Genomic DNA, 26869 nt, shown 5'->3' with positions numbered 1-26869 from the left:
GGGACTTACTCTGAGTAGACATGTTTAGGATTGTGCTGCCTGTAAGGCACATACACACACACACACACACACACACACATACATTGAGCACACACCTGGTCAGCACTCCTGGTGTGAACACAAACAGAAACAAATCTAAAACCAATTATCTGAAATATTGGAATGTGTGAGAGGCCTTGCTTTGCCACACATGGCATCAATAATATGCCTCCTATCCTTAATTTGCATCCTGGATGAGATGTATGTCTGGTTTTAATGTTTCACCTGAACAAAGCTTATGGCTTGTTTCTCTCGAAGCAAAACAAACCATGATCAGTAGTTTGGGCATAACACTAAGCCAACTCCTGCATGGTTGGTCCCTTACTGGAGGAAGAAAGGGACCAAGTGGGAGCCCTTAAGCTGCAGATGCTACCATGGTTAAGGCTTAGTACTGCATCCAAACAGTAGGGATTTATTTACACTTAAAGTGAATAGGGGGTGAGGATCTAGGCTGGTGCAGAGTGAGGTAAGGGTGCTTAACCCTTTCCCCTCTGCTATTCTCCTAATCTCAATTGCATTCAGTCCTCTACCCAGCTGATGCTTGTCCCACTAGTGGGGGAAAATGAGCACACATCACCATTTCCATTATTTTGACTTATTCCCCCCCCCCCAAAAAAAGGTCTCTAAGTCACATACAGAAAGGTGACAGACCAAAAAAGTACACCATATAAAACAACAAAACCATTCCAATAACCCGTAAACAAACCCTGCAGAAAAAGCAAGGACATTTCATTCAATAGGCACATTGAACCTTTTTGAGTCCATGGCTCCCTTGACCAACTACACACTTTCTGCGGCACCCCTGTGGGGCTCAGGAGCCCAGTTATGTCACCCCTTGCCTGCAGAGATAGCAGCCCCTCACCCCTTTTCGAACCCTCTCCCTCGTGGAGGGTTCCCTCAGCCTCTTCTCTTCCCTCTCCTTGGGAGTCCTCTGGGCAGCCACTGCTGCCGCCCCTGGTCTCTGAGTTCCCCCCCCCCACCCTATAGAGAGATGCCTCCTCACACTGCCCCACAGGGGCCTGGGAAGCTCCCCCTGGCCAGCCCCAGACACACTATTTGCCTGCAAAGCTTGTAGCCAGGGCTGCTGCAACGAAGAGCTATGCAAGCCTTGGGGAGGCAGAGACATGAGAGGGCATCAGAGGAGGGAGGGAAGGAAAGAGGGACAGAGGCCAGTGTTTCCCACAGCACCCCTGACCATCATTCAAGGCACCCCAGGGTGCCACGGCACACTGGTTGAAAACCACTGCAATAGGTCATCAACCACCTTGTCATAATCCGCCAAAAGCCTAGGAAAACAGTTTAACCTGGCTGGCACCAAAGGATGATAATGATGTCAACCTACAAGAAAATCATGGCTTGGCTTAGCAATGTGTGCAAATCCGCTCTGGGTGTTGGTTTTAAACAGCCCCATGTCACCTGAAGTGCCTGACAAAGAAGCCACTCATAAATTTTAGAAATGAAAACAAATACTGTACGAGGAATCCCATAGCCCTGCCTTGATGAGAGGGGAAGTAGAATCTGTCTCAGGCCAGAGTGTGCTAGCCAATCCAGCTCATTCAGAGAGGATGGGAGGGCCTAGATTCATTCCACATATTGGCCAAAGAAACGGCTCTCCAGTCCATGAGTGGCATGATTGGGCTTCACAAGTGGGATGAATGGATGCCTTTATTTGCATGAGAGAGAAAAGAGGATGTTTGTGTTCACGCTTGCAGTTGTGTTTTGAAGTGTGCGTGCGTGGGAGGGAGCAAGCAGCATTCCTTTTTGTGTGTGTCTGTCCCTCCACAGGGCGAGTGCTGCGGCTGTTTACATCTGTGGGGTAAATGTACTAGTGGGATGAAAATGAAAATGGCGGTGTGTGTATGGCTGCGAGGGTGTTCTCGCCTTCAGTTCCACAGGGCTGGCTGCCAGGTAAGTGTATGTGAGGACTGCAGGCTTAGTCTGCATTGTGTGTGTGGCTATAGGAATGCTCCCTGTGTGCGAGGGAAGAGACAGTTGGGATGATGTGTAGGCAGACAGTGAGTAATTTGAGGAGGGAGAATTGCCATCAAGGGGAGTCAAGAGAGGTTGATGCTACAATGCCCTTTGGGAATGAACAAACTTCCTAAGGGAAAGTTCCCAACAGCCCTTCACTCTTTGCTTCAGGAATAATCAGATGGAAGCATTTGCCATACAACACAACTGCTTGCCTTTCCACCCTTTCTACAGTTTTAATCATAACAAGGGGAGGCAATCGCTAGGGCAGGGGACTCCTTCAAACCTGCTAAAATTATGATTGGGTTGGTGCCAGCCTTTGTATCAGCAGAGTCCTTAACTTCCTAGCCCTCAGGATTTCCAGGAGCAGCTTGAAAATGTATCCTAAAAAACAATATTATCTTTCTCCCACGACCGTGATTATTTTCTGCTGTTGTTGATCAGTTTCACCCAGACTCCACAAGCTTTCCATCACTCTTTTTGGAAGCAAGATGAATTATTTAGAAAGTGCATATGCGTGATTTCCTTTATGTAATCTGTGCAGAGTTTGGCAATGGATACAAACCCACCAGTTGCTTAGCTATGGAACAATATGGACTAAGGCTACCTCTGCCCAGGACCCCTATAGCCACCTTCATTTTAGGGGCTGTTTTTTGCCATTCCCCTAACCAGAGTGTTCATTGCAGCAGGGTTAAGTAGCACCACCCGATACAGGTGTGCCAACTCCTAAGAGACAAGGCAGTTTCTGCCCCTGCCCAGTATTTTTGAGGGGGCGGAGGACCCCCCCCCCCCAATATTCAAAGGGCATTCAGCTCTGCCCCCAGACTCCTTGCAGCACTGCAAGGGCACTTTTCCTGGGAGCTCCACAAGCCTGGGGCCAAGAATTGGGAGCACAGATGGGGAGGACTGGAGCAGAGCCCATTTGAACGGGGAGGTGAGTGAGGTGCAGTGGGGGCTTGGTGGGGCTGCATACCTGCAGCTCTACCTTCCAAGGAGCATCCAAGGTGGGGCCGGCTGGGAAGCTCTGGATCCCCTGTGGCCTTTTTTTGGCTGCTGCTGCTGCTGCTGCCAGGCGGCCAGCCAGCCAGAACTCTGCACTCGCCCACAAAAGGCTGCTAAAAGGCAACTGGGTGCCAGTAAGGGTGAGCAGGTGAGGAGAGGCACCAGCACAGGAGCACCAAGGGCCAAGACAGTTTCTGGCCCCTGGCTCCTTGCATCGTGCATGGGGCCCCTCAATCCTGTTAAGAAGATGGCGCCTCTGACCCAATATCAAATGAAGAAACAACCACCCAGTGGAACTTCACCACACTGCAGTGCCCACCAGTTTTGAATGGTGGGTGGTATATTCATGGCTCTTGGGTTGTCAAAGTGCTGGTAACAACTTCTATAAGGCTTTCTATAATGCAGTAAGAATTGTAATCAAGAACAGGGAGGCAGGCAAGGTGATGCAAAGTTGTTAAATGGACTGAAAGCTCTACTATATATGGCAGGGGCAGAGAAGTACCTTCTGCTTACTGTTTTTTGGTGAATATTCCAAAATCCAGGTATGGAATCTCTGGTTTCTGTTTCTGAGGCTGGAGCCTACTCAGGTATGGATTTGGGGGCAGCCACCCTCTCTGCACCTCACAGCACCAGGTTCCTCTCTTGGACAACAACCAGTTTTTCAAAGGATGTTGCACTCAAAGCAGGGTCACTGCTGGCTTCCCCACCCCCCCTCTCCCCCATCAATCATCTCTGCCATTTGCTTTTAAGCAAGCTTTAGGAATGCTTGGGTTAAATCAAGTGGTGTCCATGAGCCCTCTTGGCTAATGTAAGAACAGAAAAACCTTACCATGTACCAAGACTTACGGATCATTATTAATAGAGAAAATCACCCACTCATAGCATAGAAACTGGAAAATCCATTTTTGTTTTAGCTCCCCCCATGCCCCCCCCCCCGCCACAAGATGAAAATGGATAGGTTGCTAAGGAGATTAGAACTGGAGGAGGAGGGGAGAACACAGACACGTGTGTGTGTGTTTCATAAAACTATTCTTGGAAATTTACTTTGCCTAGATTCTTTCTTCGCTGTGAATCACTGACAGAGCTTCTACCTAGGTCCGGGTTTAGCTAGTTCTCCATGACTGAACCAGGGCTGTAGGCATGTGTTTTCACCTGCACAGTAAGGGCAATAGGAACACTAGGAAAGATGGGATAGAAAAATGCAAAGCACGTCCATCTAGCATTGTTCTTTAAAATCTGCTTATTGCATCTATGTCACAATAGTTCCATGGGCCACCAAGCAAGGGTATTATGCCCATCACCTTGGTCAGTGCAAGGCTGTAAAGAGCCAGACTTGAAGGAGCAAGTCCCAGAAGAGTGGCAGTGCAGAAATGGGACAGATCCGCAAGAGGGCCAATCCAGAGACAGAATTGATTCTGAGTCAGAGTCTCTGATGAAATCTGTGTGCACACCATGCATTTAAAGTGCATGACTTTCCCCAAAGAATCCTGGGAACTGCAGCTTGTTAAGGGGGCTGGGAATTGTTGTTCTGTGAGAGGTCAATTACAGTTCCCAGGATTCTCTGGCGGAAGGCAAGTGCTTTAAATGTATTGAAGCTGGACTCTGCTGTGCTGATCACCTTTTAGGGAGCTGGATTAGGCCCTGCCCTTCCTACTGTGCTGTTGGATGAGTATTCTAGAAATTTTGTACAGTGGTACCTCGGGTTAAGTACTTAATTCTTTCCGGAGGTCTGTTCTTAACCTGAAACTGTTCTTAACCTGAAGCACCACTTTAGCTAATGGGGCCTCCTGCTGCTGCCGCGCCACCGTAGCACGATTTCTGTTTTCATCCTGAAGCAAAGTTCTTAACCCGAGGTTCTATTTCTGGGTTAGCAGAGTCTGTAACCTGAAGCGTATGTAACCCAAGATACCACTGTATTGTACACTTTTTAAAAAATTGCTTCTAACTGATTTTATCTGTTTTCTATTTTATCTTCTTAAGTTGCTTTGAGACTTTAAAAAAAACCCTCACAAAATAAATAAAGTGACAAACAAACAAACAAGCAAACAGATAATAGGCCATGCAAGCAAGGCCAGCATCTGGCTTCTGCTAAGGTAAAAAACTAGAACTATTTATGGGTTAGCTATTTTGAAATGGCTGGGAAGGTGGCTGGGAGATGAGGTGGATAACTTTGCAGGGACTGGTTTGAGAAGGGGGGCAGAATACTGCCACTTTCTTCCTCCAGCTCCAGCAGCTCCCTTCAAGAGGAGATTAGGAAGATCTGAATCCTGGCTGACTCTGATACCCTTGTGGCACCTGCCGCACTTGCTTGAATCACCTACCAATGCCCGCTCACCCCCATCTGTTCTAAGCCCCAGCTCCTTGCTCACTGGCAATACCACACTGGAAAGGTAGTCGTGGCAGCAGTCAAGGAGGGGGGCTTCTGTTGCTAGTGGGTTCCTCAGATTCTGTTGCTAGTGGGTTCCTCAGATTCTGTTGCTAGTGGGTTCCTCAGATTCTTAGCGCAGGCAGATTTCATCCATTGTCATCACTTATCACACCTCTTGTGCTTTTTACTTTGTTTTGTTTTGCTTTAAAGCGGCCCTAATCCACAAATCATCTTTGTTGTCACTGACCTAAAATTGAAAACTGGTTTTTCATTCTAACTTTCAAGGCAAGCTATATAAATTTTCACCAAGGTGCAGAGCGATGTCTCTCTGCACCTGTCATGGCCAATGAAACTTTTGAGTTTTTCCTGCAGGGATTAGGACTATGTCAACTGAATTGTTTTCTATTTCAATGCCATAACCTGCATTACATAACATTATACCTGTCCCAAGAAACTGAAACAGCTCTCTCAGACAAATGTTTCTTTATTGTCAGTTTACTACATGATAATTTTCTACTTTTACAAAAATATTGTATAGCATCTTGAACTCAATTTTGATGAAAGGCGGTATACAAATATGTTTTAAATAAACACGAGCACTATCCTGGAGAGAATTCTCCTTTGCAGTCTCCAGTGAAATATGACACAGTTGTATAAAGCACTTGTGCATGCTTTTACACCAGACATGGGGTACTTGAAGTCTTCCAGATGTCGTTGGACTCCAACTCCTATCAGCCCTGGCCAGCACAGTCATAGGTCAGGGATGCTGGGAGTCAGAGCACAGCAGCACCCGGAAGGCCACAAGTTCCCCATTCCTGTTTGTAAGGAAACCCCTTCTTGCCAAAGCTGCCACCCCCATTATACGGAATCTCACAGAATATCCTAATCTGCCACAGCCACAGAACTATGGCTGTTAAAGCATATACGCCACAGTTAAAGGACCTCTCCCTCCCTCCCCACAAGAATCCTGGGAACTGTAGTTTGTTACAGGTGCTGGAAAATGTAGCTCAGAGTTGGGTAACCTACAGTTCCCGGGATTTGGGGGGGGCTGTGTTTTAAATGCATTGTTACAAAAGCTGGACGCCACCCCCAATCTCTGCCAAGCTGTGTCAAGATTCCAGGGGGTTCCAGGTGCTCACCCACAGTCTATGCTCCAGTGAGAATAAGACACAGCAGAGACTGTCATCCTTCTAGAATTATGGTTAAATTACATATATTTACACCATTAGTCTACATAGAGGAAGTCCAGTATGGTCACCTCAAGAGGGGCTTGTTCCCCACAGCAGTGCAGCACTGGAGCCCACGGCATCTCTCCCAGCCTGCCTTCAGCCAGCCTGCCAAGATGGCTCTGCCCTTTGTTCTCAGCTACTCCAAGGCTCCTTCCAAAGGCTCTTCCTGTGACAACTCACCCCGTTATCCTGGCAGCCTTCCGAATCCCCTGTCTCTGTTCACATCTCAGGACAGGGGACAGTTCTCCTGCATTGCCAATGGCCCTCAATGGCCCTGTACTGGTTCTCAACAGCCAGAGCTTGCCAGGTCATCTTCCTTAGGCTAGCCAAGGAATCCCTCTGCAGCTGGTATTTTCCCTTCATATCTCAGATAATCAAAACCCTACCATTTATTACCTTCTACTATTCACTAATAGGCAGGACGCGGGTGGCGTTGTGGGTTAAACCACAGAGCCTAGGACTTGCAGATCAGAAGGTTTGCGGTTCGAATCCCCGCAACGGGGTGAGCTCCCATTGCCCGGTCCCAGCTCCTGCCAACCTAGCAGTTCAAAAGCACGTCGAAGTGCAAGTAGATAAATAGGTACCGCTCCGGCGGGAAGGTAAACGGTGTTTCCGTGCGCTGCTCTGGTTCGCCAGAAGCGGCTTAGTCATGCTGGTCACATGCCCCAGAAGCTGTACGCTGGTTCCCTTGGCCAGTAAAGCGAGATGAGCACCGCAACCCCAGAGTTGTTCGTGACTGGACCTAATGGTCAGGGGTCTCTTTACCTTTTCCTTACTATTCACTAATAGGCTCTGTTACCTCATATCCGTAACAGTATGATGCAGACGCAGCCAAAAGCCCACACAGTCGCCGTTCTGGCACAGGGAGAGGACCAAGCGTGTTAAAGCCCCAATGACGCCAGGCTGCCATTCAGAGCCCGAGGAAGCCGAGCCCCGGCCCGAGGCGCCCACCTGACCCCCTCCTTGTCCGGCGGGATGGATGGATGCGCAAGTGCGCGCGCGTGTGCGCGCCCGGCCGCCTTGCCGAGCGGCTCCGCCTTCCCGGGGCGGCGCCTCCGGCCAATGGCGGGGCGGCGGCGGGGCGGGGCTCCGGGCTGTACACAGCCACCACGTGGAGCCGGGGTGGGGACGCGCCTGGCCGAGCGGGCGAGAGCGGCGGAGAGAGAGAGAGGCTGGCCGGCCGCGCGGCGCTGGAGACGGTGCCTCGAGGAGGCCGCCTCGCCCGGCCGGGCTTCCCCTCCCGCCGACCTGTTTCCCTCGGGCACCTTACCAAAGAAGTGTCTCCCCAGCGTCTCTCTCCGTCCCGCGCCGCCGCCCGCCCAGCCCCGCGCGGAACTTGCTGGCAGCATCGCTCCCTGGGCGCGCGCCCCGCCGCCCTGCAGATGGAGGCGGCCGAGGACTCCCTCGCTCCTCCCGCTGCCGCAGCGGCGAGTCGCCTTTCTCGCGGCGACGGAAGCGCAGGAGCCGCATCAGGCGACTGAGCCGAAGCCCAGCCGAGCTGGCGGCGGCGGCGGAGCGCTTGGCCTCGAGAGCCGCCTTGGCGCAGGAGTCCTCCCCGCCCGCTTCGCTCTTCGCCCGAGGCCGAAGGAGACGCGCTGAGGGCGCCTCGGCGTCGGGCTCGCTCCGAAAACCGCGGCCGGCGGGATGGCCGCGCTCCGCGAGGCGTCCGCAAAGCGCGGCGAGCGCCGCAGGGTAAGAGGAACGCGCGCCGTGGGCTCCGCTTTTCCGCAGCGTTGAGGCGGCCAGGGCTCAGCCCCGGGACGAGCTTGAAGCTGCGCAAAGTTGGTGGGAAGTCCTAATCCTAAAGACACCAGCCTGAAGCTCGATCTCGTTCGGTGAACTCCGGAGGGCGGGCTAGTTGACTCCAGCCCTGAGAAGATGGGAGGCGGATTCAAGAGAAATGGGGGCTTCTGGGCACGCGCGAAGTACTTTTGCTTTAGCTACAGGCCCTAAGTAAACTTGCATAGCGGTACAAGGTAAATGGTGCTTTTGAGCATGTGCAAAGTGCCATCACTAAGGAACCACGGCCAGCCTTCCCGTGCACATTAGAGGTTAAGAGAAGGGCTACTAGGCAAAGCAGAATATTATTATTATTTTGTTTTGAGGGGGAGGGTGTTATTCCACTGGACACTCCTAGGGATGGATATTAGCAGTCTTCAGAATGCCCTTGCAATCCTTGCCTCCACTCTTTAAGAAAGGTCGTTATTAATATCTTCATTGCTAGCGTGAGATCAAGAGGCTTGTCTGTGAAGTGGGATCATGGCAGAGGCAAGACTCAAACAATAGACTTTTTGATGAAAAGTTTAGCCTTGGTTGGCTTCAACTGCATCAGGAAAGAGGTTGCCCTAGCAGAGAATCCAACGTTGAAGAGCACTGATGAAAGGGATAGAAGGAGCAAGCCCAAGACAGGCCTGAGGCAGAACAGCCAAATGGCACCATCATCACTACTACCCTCCCAGTACTTGACCTGGCGCAGTCTCCCCCTGCCCAGGACATGCCCAGGACAATCTGGGCTTGCACAGGAGAACTCCAGTCATCCGCTCCATTACCTTTTATGCCTCCCAAAGCTCACTGTATCTAAAGCAGGTGTGGAGAACCTGTAGCTCTCCAGAGGTTTGCTGAACTACAACTCCCATCACCCCTGGCCATTGGTCATGCTTGCTGGGGTAGATGGGAGTTGTAGTTTGGTTATGGTTGGAGGGCCCAAGGTTTCCCCACACCTGATCTAAGTTTCACCTCTTGCTATAGGCAAACTGCATGTGAACTTTGTCTGTTTCAGCGGTGTCCTACTTGGCAGCAGTGTTGTGAAGACAAAGCCTGCAAAATTATTACCGGATGAAACTTTCCAAATAAATTATAAACTGTAACTAGTCTGAGTTGTGGCTGGTGCAGGTGGGACTCCCTTGTTCTCCTGAGTTACTGGGAAGGAGGGTAGACAGGCACAGGGAACTAGGCGGGATGGCACGTGGCAGTGCAGCTGATCCAGCATTCTTGCCACTGCAAGCCACACCATACTCCCTGCACCTCAACCCTCTCTGAGAGCAGCAGCAACCTGCGGTGTTGGAGAGCCACCTGTGCCACCTCACCAGCCGCTACTGACGTGGCTCCAGCAAGCTCAGCGTGCTCTCCACATTGGGCCCCCTCCAGACACCCTTTCGGGGGGGATTTTGTGATGATTTGTGCTCGTGAGACTATTGGGGTGGTTATATGGGACCCTGCTTTCCATACTGTTTGTGCCTGCTAAAGATTTCAGGTGGGCTTTCTTTCCAGTTGATACATTCCCCATAACCTCCTGCTGGAGCGCTGTAAGTTTTTACAGAATAAAATGTTTCGATTTGCTTTTTATTATTAGATTTATTTATTTATAGCTCATCTTCCTCCCTGACGGGACTCGAGGCAGTTTACAGATAATAACAAGTCATTAAAAACACAGTCTTTTAAATCCAGTTAAACATTAATGGAATTAAAACTGTATACGTATATAAAATTTGTTTAAAACATACAAATAATTACAATAAAAAGCACAGCACCAGCCTTTTCATTAAAAGCAGTCAATTCCCAAAAGCCTGTTGGAACAAGAGTCTTGTCCCGCTTGTGTTGACTATAGCGCAGTGGTGCCCCTCTAGACGGCAGTAATGTGGCAACATGGGGAAAGCATCACAGAACAGCTCATAAAGCAGAATGATGTGTAAACGGTCCAGTATAAATCCACGACAAGTGCTCCGTTATTGCCTGAATGTCATGTTGCAGAATAGACCTGCAGAAAAAAGCCTTGGGGGGGGGTCTAAACCATGCTCTGTAGGGCTGCAAATCTATGCATCCTAACTCAAAGGAAAGCCCCACCAAATTTATCTTAGATCTTAGAAGAGGAAGAGTTGTCTGTTATCACTATCTGAGGGTCTTTGTGTGCCCCCTCCAGGAGAGATCCTCAGGATGGCTACATGAGAAGGGGCCTTTTCTGCAGTGGCTCCCCACGTGGGAAATGTTCTTCCCAGGAAGGCTTGCCTGGAGCCTTCATTATATGTCTTTAGGTGCCAGATGGAAATGTTCCTCCACAACCAGGCCTTTGACTGTTTAAACGATCTGGGGCCTTTTCAGTGTGCTTGTGGGAGAGGGGTTATTGATTTGTTTGTTTTTGTTTGTTATGTATTTTGTGTTCTCATTTTGTATCTTTATGCTGTAAGCCTCTCTGTGATTTTTAGATGAAGGGCAGTGCAGGCAACTCCCAATTTACATGGGTGGTACATTCCAAGGCACCGCACGTTTAAGTGAAATATTGTATATTTGAAACACCATTGGAAAAGCCTGCAAACACCCCGTTCCAGCCCCATCCCTACCTTTTTTCTGATATTTTCAGGTTACTTCCAAGTTCAGCATGGTCACCCACATATCGGATGTGCCTAAAACACTGCTGCCTGTATATAAATTTAATAAATGCCACTACTACTACTACTGCTGCTGCTAATAATATTAATACTAGGAACCTGTAAAATGCTGATTAATTTCTCCTGCTTGTGTTCATTATATTGTAGAATAGATGTGTGCTTTTCTGTTTTGCTGAGTGGAAGCTTTAATCTTTCTCAGCTATAGGTTGGCCAACTTTTCAACCAGCTCTTGCACCTGCATGTTTAGCAGAAGCACTTGATCTGCAGACATTAGCCTGTGATGTTTATTTCCAGGCCTCAAAAAGCCTTTTTTTTCCTGCTGATTTTCGCCTCTTAAAGGGGCTGATTTTCGCTGATCAATCGCCTCTTAAAGGGAAAAGAGCAGGCCAGGTTATGGGGCAGGGTTTTTTAGGGGTGGGGTTAGGTGTTGACAACCTTAAATACAACTGAGCATTATGGAGCCAAGGGTGGTGATTATTCCGGATTGATTAAACACAATAAATTAATTGTATGTGCCACTGATTCATAATCTGTAACTGGACATAGAGATTTGCACAATAGTTTTGAAAAGCATGAATAAGGAAATTGCCAACTTCCTCCTTTTGAAACCCTAAAGTATAAGAAACGCAAGAAGCTGCTGTCCTGAGTCAGCCTGGGTCCCTTTGTCTCAGCACTGCCTGGCCGTGACTGTCCTGTGTCTCAGACGGAGCCCTTTCCCCATTAGGTGGACGAGCCAAGAGTTGAACCCGGGACCTTTGCTCAGGCACAAAGCACGTGCTCTTACCACTGGAGCTATGGTCCTTAGAGGGTGCTTCTGAGCTCGTGCGGAGTGCCTCTTCCCCTCCTGCACCCACGCCGACTGCCTTTAGTCACACACACACACACCCCACATCTGGGATTCAGAGCAAAAAGCTTCCTGGGTGTGCAAAATGTGGCTGGTTTGAAATTAAGGAATGAAAGCCCCGGGTGCCTGCAGTGTGTACACAGCCTATGTTGTCATCATCCGACTCTTGGCAGTTACTGCTGTCTTCCCTCTGGTTGCCAGGAAGTCTCTCGTCAGCATCTGGCCAGGATGGAGGGGACAGCAAGGTGCCAGGAAGGGAACACGCACTTCCGTGTTTCCCTTAGCCTGCTGCCTGTGTGCTCCCTCTCCCTCACTCCCCAGCCTCACTCTCCCGTTTTGCTTTCCCACTGCAGGTTCCTCCAGGATCTGTGCTAGCATCCCCTTCTTCTCTGGAAGCCTGAGGTGCTGCTCTTGGTACCCAGAGCCTGCATCTCTCCCTCTCTCCCTCTCTCCCTCCTTCATTTTCTACCTCCTCCTCCCCCCCACTGGCTTACCTGGATGCCTGCTTACCACAGACCCACGCCTCCCTGGCCTCTGCTTCAGCACATCCTCTCCAGCGACATTGGATAGACTTCAGCTGGCAGGAGGATCGAGGGATTTTTCTTCAGGCTGGGACACAAGTTGTGGCTCTCCTCAACTGGCAGAGATCTACTCTCAGGGCAGCAACGGCAGAGGAACAATATTAGCTGGATTCACATGCAGAGACAGGGGAGGCTAATCTGGCACAATTTGCGATCCTAATTTTGGTTGGCTGCAGCTGACCCTGATTTGGAAGATCTCCCCTTGCGTGGCAGCACTAGGGAAACCACAGCGGTAAGGCAGCTCAGGATCCTGAGCGGAGTGTCCAAGAAGCCACTCCCCCCCCCCCCCTGTGAGAATCCTCTGTAGCTTCTTCTCCTCCAGCTGTCACAAAGCCCTGGGACCCATCTCTCCTTTTCTACTTTCACCTCTTGAGAGGCTGGGCACCGTACCATTCCTTTCCCTTCTCCCCCCTCCGAAAAAAGAGACTGAAGGATGATTTCCACGCATGGAGGCACCCCTCATTTTACCCTCCTCTTGTTTTGCTAGCCCAGGCTGTTTGGATTGCAATGGATGGGTGAGACCTGTGCTGGCAACATGATGTAGCGATTCCTTCAGGCAAAGGCACCTGGGACTTTGGATTCTGAGTTTGGAACAATCTGCCAATTGGACAAAACCTTTCCCTGCAGACTCCCTTTTTCAGGTCCTGGAAGTGGCAAGCTTCATTGCGAGTGGGGAGAATCCAGGCGGTGCTCTGAGATTTTGGCAGGGTTGGCTTGGGCAGTCTTGACCGTGAAGATTCTCATCTTCCAGACCGTGGCTTGTAGCCACATGGAAGACCTGGGAAAGTCCACGTCGTGGCTGCGGGCTGAGCTGGCCTCCCCGTCTCCGTGCCTCCACATCCTGGACTGCCGCAGCCGGGAGCTGTACGACTCGTCCCACGTGGAGCGGGCCCTGAGCGTGGCCCTCCCGGGGCTGCTGCTACGTCGTCTCCGGAAGGGGAATCTTTCAGTCGGGTCCTTGCTGCCGGGGCCTCCCCAGGCCCTCAGGGATAGCACGGTGCTCCTCTATGACGAGGGAACGCTCCAGCTGCCCCCATCAGGGAGCCAGGAGGAGGACGAAGGGTCAGTGCTGGTGACGCTTCTGCAGAAGCTGCGGGAGGAAGGTTGCCCCGCCTACTACCTGCAAGGTGGGTGTGCTGAGGAAAGCGGGATTTGTGAAGGTGGGAGGTAACTTTGAGATGGGGCAGGGCTACCCGACATATGGCAACTTATCTCTTTCCTAGGGGGCTGCCCTATGTTGAGTCGACCTCATCAGTCTCAGAACAAGCCACACTGACTGGCAAAGGTTCTCTGGGGTTTTGGGGGGCGGGTATTCCCAGCCCTACTTGAAAATACTGGTGACTGGACCTGGGACCTTCTGCATGCAAAGCAGATGTTCTACCTTTGAGCTGTGGCCCTTGCCTAAAAGATGTGGAAGCTCCCTTATATTCAGTCAGGCCATTGGTCCATCTTGGTGTTGTCTGCACTGACTGGCAGCTTCTCGCCAGGGTTTGAGGCAGCGTCCTCTCCCAGCCCTTCCCAAAAGATGCTGGGGATTGAAACTGGGGCCTTCTGCATGCAAAGCAGGTGCTCTACCTGTGAGCTGTGGCCCTTCTTCTAACCAGTCCATTCTCCAGTGGAGCAGGGAAAAGGCAGATTCAGGAATATTGTTGCCAGATTTCAAGCCAGAGATTTCCTCTGTTTTTAAATTTGCTGCTGAATCAGGAGAGCAGATAACCACAATTGCACCCATCCCTGTACTGCCATGTTCCCCCGTCCCCCAGCTGTTCTAATCAGCAGTTTTCAGCTGTGGCAATGGGGCAGAGCAGGTTTCCAGCAACTGGAACTCAGGAGAATTGCTGCCTCTGACAGCCGAGGCAGAACTTGGCCATCAGGGTTAGACCTGGGGTTTGACTTGGCATAAGGGTGTGTCCATATTACAACCATAGAGTTCAGTTTGTTTTTGTTTGTGCAACACACAGGGGACACGTGGGGGTGGGGGGACAAGGCAGCGGATGATTTCACCCTGCAACACATTGGCTAGAGATGAATTACAGAATGGCTTAAGGCCTCCAATCAAGTGTGAAGCTAGTTTGAGAAACAACGCCTCAAACGGTAGCTTCTGATAACAAAGTGCAGGATACGTATGTATTTTGGATAATGCTGTGGGAACATGGATTACAAACCCAGCCCTGGAAGTGCAGTGAGAACACAGTAAATTGGGGTGTGGCCACAGCCTTGGTCTTGTTACACATCCCTTCCTAGTGACCTTAACCAGGAATATTATCCTGTATCAGAGATGGAGGAACCTGTATCCCTCTGGTGGACTCCAACTCCCATTGGCTCCAGCCAACATGGCCAAGGCTTGGGGGATGGTGGGAGCTGGAGTCCAGGAACTTCTGGAAGGTACCACTGGTTCCTCACACCTGCCTGAGATTTTAAGTCTCTTCCTAGGGAGGTTCACCCGGCGCCTTCATTACATATCTTTAGGCGCCTGGCAAAAGCATCTCCCAGGCCTTTTAAACTGATGGGGTACTGTGTTCGTTTGTTATTGTGACTTTAAAAAAAGGAAGTCCTGAAGTACAGAAACTCAGAAAGTGAAGTGTTTTCCCCTGGCTACATCTGCATGCTTTCAAGGTCTTCTTTATCACCCAGCTCTTAAATGTACAAGAGGGACTGCCAGGGTGGGTGGGTGGGGGGTTGGATGGCAACGCAGCACAGGCCTGCCCTGGGAAACTTCCCTGGCCGCTGCCCAAGCCTGTTAAGTGTCACCCTAGGCCTGACCCATCAGAGCAACCGGGCCAGGAGCCAGAATAGAAGAACAGTAGTGAATAAGGCTGCCAGCCTTTCAACTGGCCATTGTAGCTGTGCTTTAAACAAAAGTTTGATTTGCAGACCCTTAGCAAATGGTGATTCTCTGCAATGCTGTGAAAAGCTTCACTTGCAGATTTCTGCACAACATGCTGCTGCTAAATGCAAAAGAGCTTGCCAATCCCCCCCACCCCCAATCAGTTTGCGACTCTAAATCTCAGCAAGCCTTTTGGCAAGTGTGCCACCAGTGCAGTCCAAACTATGAGAATGCCACTTTAGCTCCTACAGCAGGGTATATGAAGCTCTCACTTTGTGCATGGAGCTTTGCTGTGATTCAAACCTTGGCTAGCCCTTAGCTAGACCACGGGGCACCCTCCAGATTATGGACTACAAGGCCCATCAGTCCCTGTCAGCATGGTCAGGGATGATGGGAGTTGTAGTTTGACAACATTTTGAGGGCGCCAGGTTGGCTACCCTTAATTCAGGTCCACCTATTGATTGACTAATTGTAGGGTTGCCAAACTACAACTTGAACGTTCAAGACCAAACTGCACACAGTGCACAGTTCGGTGTAACTTTGATACTCTTTATTTATTTATTTTGACTGTAGCTTTTCAGCAAAGTTGGGTAGAGGGATTACTTAACCTTTCCACCAGCAGCAGTGGTTGTCTCTTCAAAATCACCCCTTCATCTGTTTTTCTCCACATCAGGGAAAATATTCTTGAACCTGTGTTTTTCCCTCCATGGAGAGAAATGTAGTTGTGAGTGATTTTCAGCACGAAAGCAACGTACGTAAAGCTTCTCCTTCCCACCCACAGATCTTCCACTCACGATTGCACCTCTCTCTGCGGCTACCTTTTCATTTGAGATGGTCTTAAAAATATATTGAGGCAAAGCTACACCCAGAAGCATTTAACATGTAGTTCGCTGCTCCCTTTGTCCTTTGGAAACAGTGATTAAGTGGAAGATGAAAACACAGGGGTTTTCCCCTCACAGTGCAAGCTGCTCTGAAATTTTCTCTTGTGCACAATTATTAAAAGTGCAGAAGCACTGCCCTTTTTCACCAGGTCTCCCTAACTCTCCTCACCCCTGCTCCCACAACACTGAAGACTGCCAGGATTGCAGGTTTCGGGACAGCTGCACATTCCTGCATTGCAAGGGGTTGGCGCTAGATGATCCTCAGGGTCCCTTTAACACTGCAGTTCAATGATTCTGTGCTAAAAATGTGAAAAGCCTGGCATGGTAGCAGTTAAAGCATTTTGTTATGTAATCTATGATAAACATGCCCTGTAGATTTCTGCAATCAAAAGGTAATATCACCAAGGCAACAGTCTGTAAACAAACAATCTCCCAGCACAACACTTTGCAGCAGCATCTGTAAGCAAGGGGGGGCGTGTTAAAGTGGGGGCAAGAGGTCTGGGTTCCAATAGAAAGGATTCAGGACTTGGAGCTCCTGACTGCCTCTTAACTGTACAGAAAGCCATGGATATGGGTAGAGCAAAAGTACTGCTTCAGGGGGGCAGGTGTGGGGGACTCCTTGGTTCTGAATGGAGTAACTGTGCCCCTAAAGGACCAGGTGTGCAGGACTCACAGCGGCCCATGGAGGCCCAGGTCTGGCCAGGGCGGCTGTCTATCAGTTCCATCTGGTACATTGGCTGAGACCCTGCCTCCTGCAGACTGTCTCGCCAGAGTGGTGCATGCTCTAGTTATCTCCCACTTGGACTACTACTACTACTACTACTACTACACGCTCTACATGGGGTTGCCTTTGACCTGGAAACTACAACTAATCCAGAATGCAGCAGATAGACTGGTGACTTAGATTGGCTGCCGGGACCATATAACACTGGTCCTGAAAGACCTACACTGACTCCCAGTACATTTCTGAGCACAATTCCAGGTGTTGGTGCTGACCTTTAAAGCCCTAAACGTCCTCGGTCCTGTATACCCGAAGGAGCATCTCCACCCCCGTCGTCCAGCCCAGAAACTGAGGTCCAGCACTGAGGGCCTTCTGGCTGTAAGAAGTGAGGTTACAGGGAACCAGGCAGAGGGCCTTCTTGGTAGTGGCGCCCACCCTGTGGAATGCCCTCCCATTAGATGTTAAGGAGATGAGTAATTATATAATCTTTAGGAGACATCTGAACTGATTTTTTTTAATGTTTATTGTCTTATGTTTTTAATATTCTGTTGGAAGCTGCCCAGAGTGGCTGGTGCAACTCAGGACAGGGTACAAATAATAAATTATTATTGTTAATAATTATTATAGGAAAGGGTGTCCCCACTATGACAGGGGAACCTCCAGTGTCAGTGCTTTAATTCTGCATGTAACAACTATGGCTGTGCTGCTGCTGAGTTATCTCTTGGCTTTCTCCTTCCTTGCAGGAGGCTTCCATAAATTTCAGGCTGAATGGCCGCACCTCTGTGAGACCAACCTGGACACAGCCAGTGCCAGTAGCTCACCTGTGCCCCCGGCAGCTCCTGTGGTGGGACTGGGCGGCCTGAGCCTCAGCTCCGACTGCTCCGATGCAGAGTCGGGGCCCCTCAGCAGCGGGATGGAGTCGGAAGGGGCGAGCCCCCCCTCCTTCCCCGTGCAGATTCTACCCAACCTCTACCTGGGCAGCGCCCGTGACTCTGCCAACATGGACACCCTGGCCAAGCTGGGCATCCGCTACATCCTCAACGTCACCCCCAACCTGCCCAACCTCTTTGAGAAGAACGGCGACTTCCATTACAAGCAGATCCCTATCTCGGACCACTGGAGCCAGAACCTCTCTCAGTTCTTCCCTGAGGCCATTGAGTTCATTGGTGAGTGAAGGGAAAGGCAGGCAGAAAACCCCACCCGTGGCCTCCCGCTTGCGTTTTCCTGTGGCTGTTGTCTGCTGGCCATCGGAGGACCCATTCACATGACCCCTGCAAAGCATTTGAGGGAATATGGCTTGTGTCCCTGAGACAGTCATCTGAGTCCATTGAGAGGCAACTGGCTCTCACTGCAGCTCACAGCTGACTGACTACTAGTTGGGCCCCGTCACTCACCTTTGTGTCTTCATGTTGGGCGGGGGGGACAGACTTGATGAACCTTCGGGGTCCCTACCAACTCTGCAATTCTGTGATTGATGATTGATTCATAAGGAGGTGGAGAACCTAGAAACACTGTGTCTACCGCAGTTTTTTGTAACATACCACTTGGGAACTTTCAGTACCCTGGGGCTTGCAAGTGAGTAAGGAGCTGGGACCAACACCCCAGAGATTGTCCCACTAGTGCAGGCATCCCCAAACTCGCCCTCCAGATGTTTTTGGACTACAACTCCCATCATCCCTAGCTAACAGGACCAGTGGTCAGGGATGATGGGAATTCTAGTCCCAAAGGGCCAAGTTTGGGGATACCTGCACTAGTGCATCTAGTTTTGGGGGCCAGTGGGCAGGTAGATACACTTGGAAATGGGTTTTCCAAGCCAGGGTCCCCATAGTGAGTTGCTGGTGCTTGAACTAAAGTCAGGTAGGACCAAGGAAGGGCAGGAGGCCTGGCTTACAGCATTCATCCCTGGCTTGGCGATCCAAAGGCCTCACCCAAAGTCAGTGGGGCCAGAGCTTTGCCTCCTAGTTTCTTCCTGTGCATCACCTGTGGATGAACCTTTGCCCTCCACCCCCAACCACAAGATGTTGCTGCACTACAGCTCCCATCATCCCTGGCTATTGGCCATGCTTGCTGGGACTGAGGGGAGTTGTAGTTTGTGACATCTGGAGAACCAAAAGTTCCCCATACCTGCTGTAAGGCTCATGGGTCCTCAGGCAGCTTACTAGGCAAAGTCCTTAGAACTTGTGGGGCTCCCAGTTGATCTGCATCTTTAGTGATGAGGTACAGTAATTCAGCACCCCGGAGAGAAGGCAACACGATGGTGTGCCATTCCATTCTGGCTTGTTCTCATGGCACTCTCAGCAGGCACAGTTTTCAAGCAGCCCCATACTGATCTGTTTTGAATTTCGTACTGCTGGAGAGTAGGAGTCCTTTACCTGCTGAGGGCATCAAGTTAGCCCTAGATGGTGGTGAGCATATAATAATAATAATAATAATAATAATAATAATAATAATAATAATAATTTATTATTTGTACCCCCCCCCCCATCTGGCTGGGTTTCCCCAGCCACTCTGGGCAGCTTCCATAGAAACCAAAAATACACTAAAATATCACACATTAAAAACTTCCCTGAACATCTCAAGGTATTGCTCAAGGTATCTACTGCATGGGCTGGGTTAACTGACCCCTCCAGCCATCCCCTGTCTTTTAGGGACGTACATTTTAGAGACCTCACTCTTCCTTTGCATTACAGACCTGCAGTCTTCCCTGCCCTTAAGTCGACTACACTCCCAAACCGATTATTTGCTGTTGGCCAGTCTCCCCCTTTTCTTTCTCATTGAGCAGCTTCAGTGTGTGCACACAGCGAGGTCTGTGGTCTGTGCATCCTCAGATTGGTTCTGTTTCTGCATCATCTGTAGAGTACCCTACAGAATATGATGCCTTAGTACCAACTAGGCCTGCAATGCTTCATTGATGAATTTGCCAGATTAATTATTTTAAAATATTTTGTTCGGGTGCCTCTGGTTGATAAAACAGAGAATTCTTATTTACAAAGTTAACAGTTTTAAACCAAACATCTCCAAAACTGGTGGCACGTAGACTGCATCTTCAAGGAGAGGCATTTTCCCTTCTCTCCCTATTCAATGCATTCTCATAAACTGACTTATTTGCATTCCTCATTCTAATCACTTTGCTTGGCCACTCAAATTTTCACAAAGTGCTTCTTGCAAGCGGAGCCCTGCAACAAAATGTTGCAGTGTTGAGTGTTGCTGTTCAGGATTCCAGCAACTCCATCCCACTTCCCCTCCCTTCCAGTGGTTAGGAAGGGGGTGCCTGCCCCACAAACTCCCTACCTTTGTCCCTTATCATGGGCCACAACTATTTTTTGAGCTTTCTCCCCTGATCCTCTAATGTCAGCTTGAATGCCCTTTTCCTCATTGTTTCATTCTCTCTTTTGCTGCCCACTTCCTTTTGCCCCCAAACTTCCAAATTCTTTGCAAGCCTTTCTGGAACTGGAGCCAGAAGAGAACAATTTGCACACTCTTTTCTAAACCTAGATTTTGTGTTTCTTTGGCACAGTTTGAAATATGCTGTTGCAGTGCACGCAATCATGGACATACAATTCTCAGACTTTTCCTTTGGAAAATTCAGCATCAAATCTTCCATTAAAAAAAAAATATTAGCATGATGGAAGAATAGTCTCTGGGACAGTTTAGGAGAGATGACGCCCACCAAGGACCTTTTATCAAAGTTGTCTCCATCTGGATGTAAAGGGCCGTTGCTCTGCTGCGGTGGTCCTTAGGCAAGTCTGTCTGTGTGAAAAGTCAAAGCAAGATCACTTTTATTTGGGGGGGGGGAGCAAAGCAATTCGGTGACATGTATAAATTATGTGGGTAAAACCTCAGCGCCTAGGGCTTGCCGATCTCATGGTCGGTGGTTCGAATCCCCGCGACGGGGTGAGCTCCCATCTTTCGGTCCTGGCTCCTGCCCACCTAGCAGTTTGAAAGCACCCCTAAGTGCAAGTAGATAAATAGGTACCGCTCTGGTGGGAAGGTAAACAGTGTTTCCGTGCGCTGCTCTGGTGCCGGCTCGCCAGAGCAGCTTCGTCACGCGGGCCACGTGACCCGGAAGTGTCTGCGGACAGCGCTGGCTCCCGGCCTCTTAAGTGAGATGAGCGCACAACCCTAGAGTCGGATACGACTGGCCCGCAAGGGCAGGGGTACCTTTACCTTTACCTATAAATTATGTGACCAAGCATATCTACATCTTTTTTAGTTGCTTCATATAGTTGGAGGAACATGGCAGTATGTGGGGCACTTAAGTCCTATTGAACCACTGGGAGCTTTACTCAGCAGTCAGTGTCTATATACAATCTGCCCTGAGGACTAGAAACTTGCTTATTTATATATATATATATATATATATATATATATATATATTTACTATAGGATCCTTAGGAAGCTGAGTTCTTCACTAGTGAAGTTGCAGGATATCCTCAGCGCTGCTCTTAACCTGAACATTCACACACCCCCTTGGGTTCTTCCCCACCTGCCTCCCTTGTCCTGCCACCCTTCCCTCATCCCCACTTTTTTCTCTGCCCCAGCCCTTACAGCCCCAGTTTTCTTGTTGTTTAGTTGTGTCCGACTCTTCATGACCCCCTGGACCAGAGCACGCCAGGCCCTCCTGTCTTCCACTGCCTTTGGTTAAACTCATGCTGGTAGCTTCAAGAACACTGTCCAACCATCTCATCCTCTGTCGTCCCCTTCTCCTTGTGCCCTCCATCTTTCCCAACATCAGGGTTTTTTCCAGGGAGTCTTCTCTTCTCCTGAGGTGGCCAAAGTATTGGAGCCTCAGCTTCACGATCTGTCCTTCCAGTGAGCACTCAGGGCTGATTTCCTTCAGAATGGAGAGGTTTGATCTTCTTGCAGTCCATTGGACTCACAAGAGTATCCTCCAGCACCAGAATTCAAAAGCATCCATTCTTTGGCGATCAGCCTTCTTTATGGTCCAGCTCTCACTTCCACACATCACTACTAGGAAAACCATAGCTTTAACTATACAGACCTTTGTTGGCAAGGTGATGTCTCTGCTTTTTTTTTTTTTTTCAGTGTAGCCGTATTCACGCACCCGACCTGTTTTTCCCCTTTTCCTTTTCTCGTTCCCTCTCTGTCCCAGATGAGGCCCTGTCCCGGAACTGTGGCATTCTGGTGCACTGCTTGGCGGGGATCAGCCGCTCGGTGACCGTCACTGTAGCCTACCTCATGCAGAAGCTCAACCTGTCCCTCAACGACGCCTACGATCTGGTGAAGCGGAAGAAGTCCAACATCTCTCCCAACTTCAACTTCATGGGACAGCTGCTGGACTTTGAGAAGTCGCTGGGGCTCAGCAGGGCCAGCCGGCGCCCCCCCTCTGGCCAGAGCTGCTTCTTCACCTCGCCAACTGACGACAGCGTCTTTGAGCTGGATCCCACGTAGGGCCAAAACAGGGCGGTGGCCTCTCTTCTTGTCATCGTCGTTGGCCTCCTCCTCCTCCTCCTCTTCAGTGTTACCTGCCTGCCCTGGTGGCAGAGTCCCTTTGGGGACCAACTGAATACCTCACGCCAGAGAGGAAGGCACCTCTTACAGCTGCCTTTGTTGCTGTGGATGCTGCACACCTTCCCAAACATGCAGCTCAGCTGATGGGGCCAGATCCATAACCAAAGACCCTCCCTGCCCCCACAACCCTTCCACCTCCCTCTCCATTCCCCAAGATCCCTGGACAAATGTTGAGTGTTTCCTCTGGACACACAGACCGTGTGGTCCAGACCAGCCTGTTAGATTTTAAAAGATTTGGAATGGGCCGTTTTCAGGGCTGGAACCTGCTGGTTGCTAAAATGCCCATCTTATATAGGACGTTTCCCATTCTACAGCCATAATCTAGAAACTGGTTAGGTTGCAGACCTTCGGCTCCCATGAGAATCCTCTCTCCCCAGGACTTCTGGTTCTAGAGCTACATCATTCAGTTTAAGGGGGGAAATGGGGGGGATATGAAAGAAACAAGTCTCCTGTGGCAGTTATGTAATGAATAAAGGGATAATCCAGATTAGAAACCTCTATCTCAAAGGTGAAAGGTTCCCCAACTATCTATCTTGTTCTTGGTTCTAGAACCATGAACCACAGAATCCAAAACGGTGTCACAGCATGTATAGTCTGAGACTCTAGAATTGCCTTAAGGAGCCCCTGCCAGGAATGGTACAAGACACCAAACAAAAGAATCTACACCCTTTTAAGCCTTTGGCCTTGGGTTCTAGGAATTAATCCTATCATGCCTGATGCAAGAACTGCAGCTCTGGAACTGGGACACTTAAGGAATCTCTGGGTCAAGAACCTACGAGCTTTGGGTGCAGATTCAGAAGCCTGTATCCTTCATCATACCTCAACCATCATCTGCCCCACAACCTCCCATCCTAAAAGCAGGCCGGCCAGCCCCTCTGGAATTAATCCAGCTATTTCGGAAAAGCAGAAGGAAAATGTGTGGGGTCGAAGCTTTGGAGCAGATTTGCATCAGGGAGCCAGGAAGACCTAGATAGTAGGGGGCGTGGTGATCAGTTCCTGCAGGAGGTGGAGAAAGTGGAGCAGCTCTGAATTTCATGTCTGTGTGTGTACAAATTTTGAATGTGTGTATGCCTTAATGCCTGCTTGTAAGCAGCCAGAGCTGTGTATGTGAGTACTAGACAGCGTCTGCTTAGCCTGCATGCAGGGCTTAATTTGTGGCCAGAACATAGGGCTGAAACTTGCTTTCAGTGTCAGGTGCTCCGTCCAGGCACAAGTTAAGTAGTAACAAAGAAGAGAGCACCTCTGAGCATGGGCAGAAAAACAATCAAAGAAGTAGTAGGTAAATGGGCAGGCTGCTGGCCACAGACTGCTCCCTTGCAATAGGCTACAGTTTTTGGGTAAAAGGATGTGACTTGTACTAAGTAGGCATGCACTCAGCACTTCCTTTAAAAAATTAACTTAACCATTGCCTGTAAGTGAGTGTAGTCAGATAACAGATTGTGCCTGTATGTTCTAAACTATGTCCAGGGCATTCTGATGCCCCCTGCTTAATGATAAGTTCCCTAGGTTTCTTCACTGTGGATCTGCTGGGCTGTGGATCTGCTGCAATTCCATAAGTTGGTATTTTTGCAGGATTGGCTCTTTCCTGATCCCGCCTTTCTTTCTTGATCTTTTTTTAAAGCAACTTTCTTAGCCCTTTTGGCTATGAAGATATGCTTAAAAGTGCTTGCAGGCAAAGCTTGCTGAAATAATCTCGAGCAGCTGCAGAATGAGGGGCTCCAGGGGTCAAAGCGGGTGGGCTTCCGGGTCCTGCATAGTGGACCTCCTTATGATTAGCAAAGGCAAGATAAAGGATGCAGAATTGTAAGCAAAAATTTGCAGAGTAACAGTGCAATCTTACATGTGTCTGCATAGAATTAAGTCCTATGATGTCCAATGAGACTTATTCCTAGGTAAAGGTGTAGAGGACTGCAGCTTAGGTTGTGCAAAATACAAGCAATTACGCAAATTTGCTCATCTAGTATCATTCATGTGGGTTGCAGAATTCAGCTTTGGGCAGGGGGGAATTTGGACTGCCTGGACACAACCTTTAATTTTATTTGGCTGTAGACTTCAGTCCTGTGTACCTGTATGTGAAAAATGCAGGTCCGTCATTTTCTCTTTTCCTCTTTTCTTCATGGCAGCTAAGAGAACTGCCTTAGGATGGTCATTTTTTAAGAATAATAATAATTAATAATAATAATAATAATGGTTGGCATCCTGGTCTCTTTGTTTTTCAAATGAATGTATATGGCTCCGGAGCCAACTGGAGAGACAGGCAAGGACTGTCATTGCCATGGGCAACACAGTCACTTCAATAAAAACAGGCCTTTAAACAATACAAAGGAGTGCGGATTTGTTTGGTGTTGATGCTGATGAAAAGCAGCTGGTGGCGAACCACTTCACATGCACAAGACCAATCCAAAGAAAGCCACTAACCCAGCTGTGAGAAACCTCTGGCCCTGGAGTTGTTTGCTGAACTACAACTCCCATCTTTCTTGGCTATTGGCCAAGCTTGCTGGGACTATTGGGAGCTGCAGTTCAGTAACATCTGGAGGGCAAAAGGTTCCCCACATCTGCCATAACCCTAATGACTATGATCACTGAGATCACCTGGATTTTTAAATAAAAAACAGAATGGTGTTTTATAGTGTACACCATCTTTATAATTTAAAATGTGGTTGTATAGACATACTCAGAAATAAATAAAAACCTCACTCATTCATGTTTTGAGTAGAAGACAACTTACTGTTTAACCTTCCCCTGACACTAAGTATGTGGGAAGAAGCAAAAGAGGGAGGTCTCTGCAGAATTAACCATTTATATTGTCATTTCTTAGATACAGAGAATCAGAGTTAGTTGGACGAAACCCTGAGGATCCTTCGTCCAACCCGCTGCAATGCAGGACTGTGCAGATGTCCCTTATGGGGAGAAATCCTGCAACCTTGGCGTTATCCGCCCCATGCTCTAACCAGCTGCACTATTCTCCACCAGTGGCCTTCACTGTGGCTGATCAGAAGCCAGAGCAAAAGCTGGTGGGTGATGGCAGGAACCACAAAGCCAGTCTTGGGTCCCGGAATTTCAATGGACTGCAGCTCCCATCATCTCCAGGCTACTTAGCCAACGCTCAGGGGTAGTGGGGTCCTAGTAGTCCACCAACATCTGGGGAACCAATGTAAGAAAAGAAGAATGTCAGCAAACAGCTTCTCTTTCAGAGTAATCTGTGTTAAGTGACCTTAAGTGTGTGCCTCTAGCCTGGATTAGGATGGGAGGGTTGGATGGGGCTGGGAGGGAGAATGGAGAGATTTCTGGTTTTGACTGCAGCTCAAGGAGGAGAGATATTCCCAAGAAGGGAGAAGAAGCCTGAGATGATGTGATTTTAGGAGCTGTCTTACACAGAGTCAGACCACTTGCTCAGAATCCTCTACACCTGCAGCCCCTTAGCCTCTACCTCCTTAGTTGCCAAGTTTCCTTGAATTCCTCGATTTTCCAGGCTTTTAAAATAGTTTCTTCCCTCTTGTGTAGGTTCCGGAAAATTGGTACAGTATTTTGCTTGATTCCGCCCCAACTCCCACTTTTATGCCTTGGAAAAATGAGTCCACCTGCCAGCTATCTGAGAATAATTAGGTAGGCATCTGTTCTCCATGTGTGGCACTAAAATTGGGAGTTACTTTCACTTGCTTTGCAGAACACCAGCTGTGTTGGTCTGCTGCACTACAGCACCAACAACAAAACCCTCCCCCTACTTAGGTGAGAGCAACCCCATCAAACCCAGTAGGTTTTACTTCTGAGAAGACCTGTACAGGATTGGCGTTCTAATCTGAGGAAGACTGAAGTTTGAGGGTCTTCATTCTAGATGATTAATTCAGGACATTGTCTCTCACTTCATCCATCTTCAACTCTGTCTCTGCTCACTGCTTCTGTTCTGTCCCCACAAATTACTCCTGAGTCAATGTGTCCCTACATAGGAGGAAAGGGTTGCCCATTCCTGGTCTGCACTGACCGTGACTGGATTTCCAGGGCTGCTGGCTGCTCTAGCTGGAGATGCCTGGGACTGAGCTATGGATGTAGGCAGCATGTTTTCCCTGTACAACACACTTCTCTTTTCCTGCCCCCCCCCCCTGCATCCCAGGATGGTTGTGGTTAATTACTGGCTATAAGAGGAGCAGAGGGTCTTTGATTAACAGCTACTCTTTCTTCCAGAGGATGTGTGTAAGTGAAAGCAGATCATAAGCAAAGAAAGATCTCCAGATCTGCAGCACTTGCCAGATACAATGATGACAGGAACCAAATTGCTCTGCGAGTGGACAGAACTGAGTTCTGGGAAGCACTAACAGAGACCTGAAGCCTAGAGTGGCAACTATTTCAAAACTAATTGTAACCGAAATTGCCTGGTGTTACACAGTTTGTGATGATGGGCTATGGCAGAGGTGGGGAACCAACTCCTGTCAGCCCCAGCCAGTGTGGTCACTGGCCATGGATGATGGGAGGAGTAGTCCGGCAACATTTG

At 49.3% G+C, this 26869-nt stretch overlaps 1 protein-coding gene and 1 long non-coding RNA gene across 5 annotated transcripts; one reads left to right on the top strand and one right to left on the bottom strand.

Moving 5' to 3' along the window:
- The first annotated feature begins 1873 nt into the window (after positions 1-1873).
- On the top strand, positions 1874-24704 carry DUSP9 (dual specificity phosphatase 9). 4 transcript variants are annotated; one of them, XM_083420486.1, is made up of 4 exons: positions 1874-1947; positions 12192-13546; positions 17592-18014; positions 21962-24704. In XM_083420486.1, exons 2-4 carry the CDS (start codon positions 13189-13191, stop codon positions 22258-22260), a joined length of 1080 nt encoding a protein of 359 aa, XP_083276612.1. In that variant the 5' UTR covers positions 1874-1947; positions 12192-13188; the 3' UTR covers positions 22261-24704. The 4 variants fall into 4 exon arrangements, with proteins under 4 accessions (XP_083276612.1, XP_083276610.1, XP_083276609.1 ...); XM_083420484.1 differs by lacking the exon at positions 1874-1947 and adding an exon at positions 7390-8301; XM_083420483.1 differs by lacking the exon at positions 1874-1947 and adding an exon at positions 7390-8585.
- On the bottom strand, positions 19513-22807 carry LOC310667940. The gene is made up of 3 exons (XR_014506455.1): positions 22726-22807; positions 20526-20598; positions 19513-20024 (listed from the first exon to the last, which is right to left on the bottom strand). It is a non-coding gene; the product is annotated as an uncharacterized lncRNA (long non-coding RNA).
- Positions 24705-26869: the final 2165 nt, after the last annotated feature.

Source organism: Podarcis tiliguerta (assembly GCF_965153285.1).
Source record: "Podarcis tiliguerta genome assembly, chromosome: 17".
Lineage (NCBI taxonomy): Eukaryota > Metazoa > Chordata > Lepidosauria > Squamata > Lacertidae > Podarcis > Podarcis tiliguerta.
The sequence above is the reverse complement of the archived record's forward strand: the minus strand, read 5'-3'. Positions and strand labels throughout refer to the sequence as shown.

Coding starts and splice junctions, on each gene's coding strand:
- DUSP9 (XM_083420486.1), top strand. CDS start 13,189: ATGGAAGACCTGGGAAAGTCCACGTCGTGGCTGCGGGCTGAGCTGGCC. Junction 13,547..17,591: donor CCCCGCCTACTACCTGCAAG/GTGGGTGTGCTG, acceptor CCTTCCTTGCAG/GAGGCTTCCATAAATTTCAG. Junction 18,015..21,961: donor TGAGGCCATTGAGTTCATTG/GTGAGTGAAGGG, acceptor TCTCTGTCCCAG/ATGAGGCCCTGTCCCGGAAC.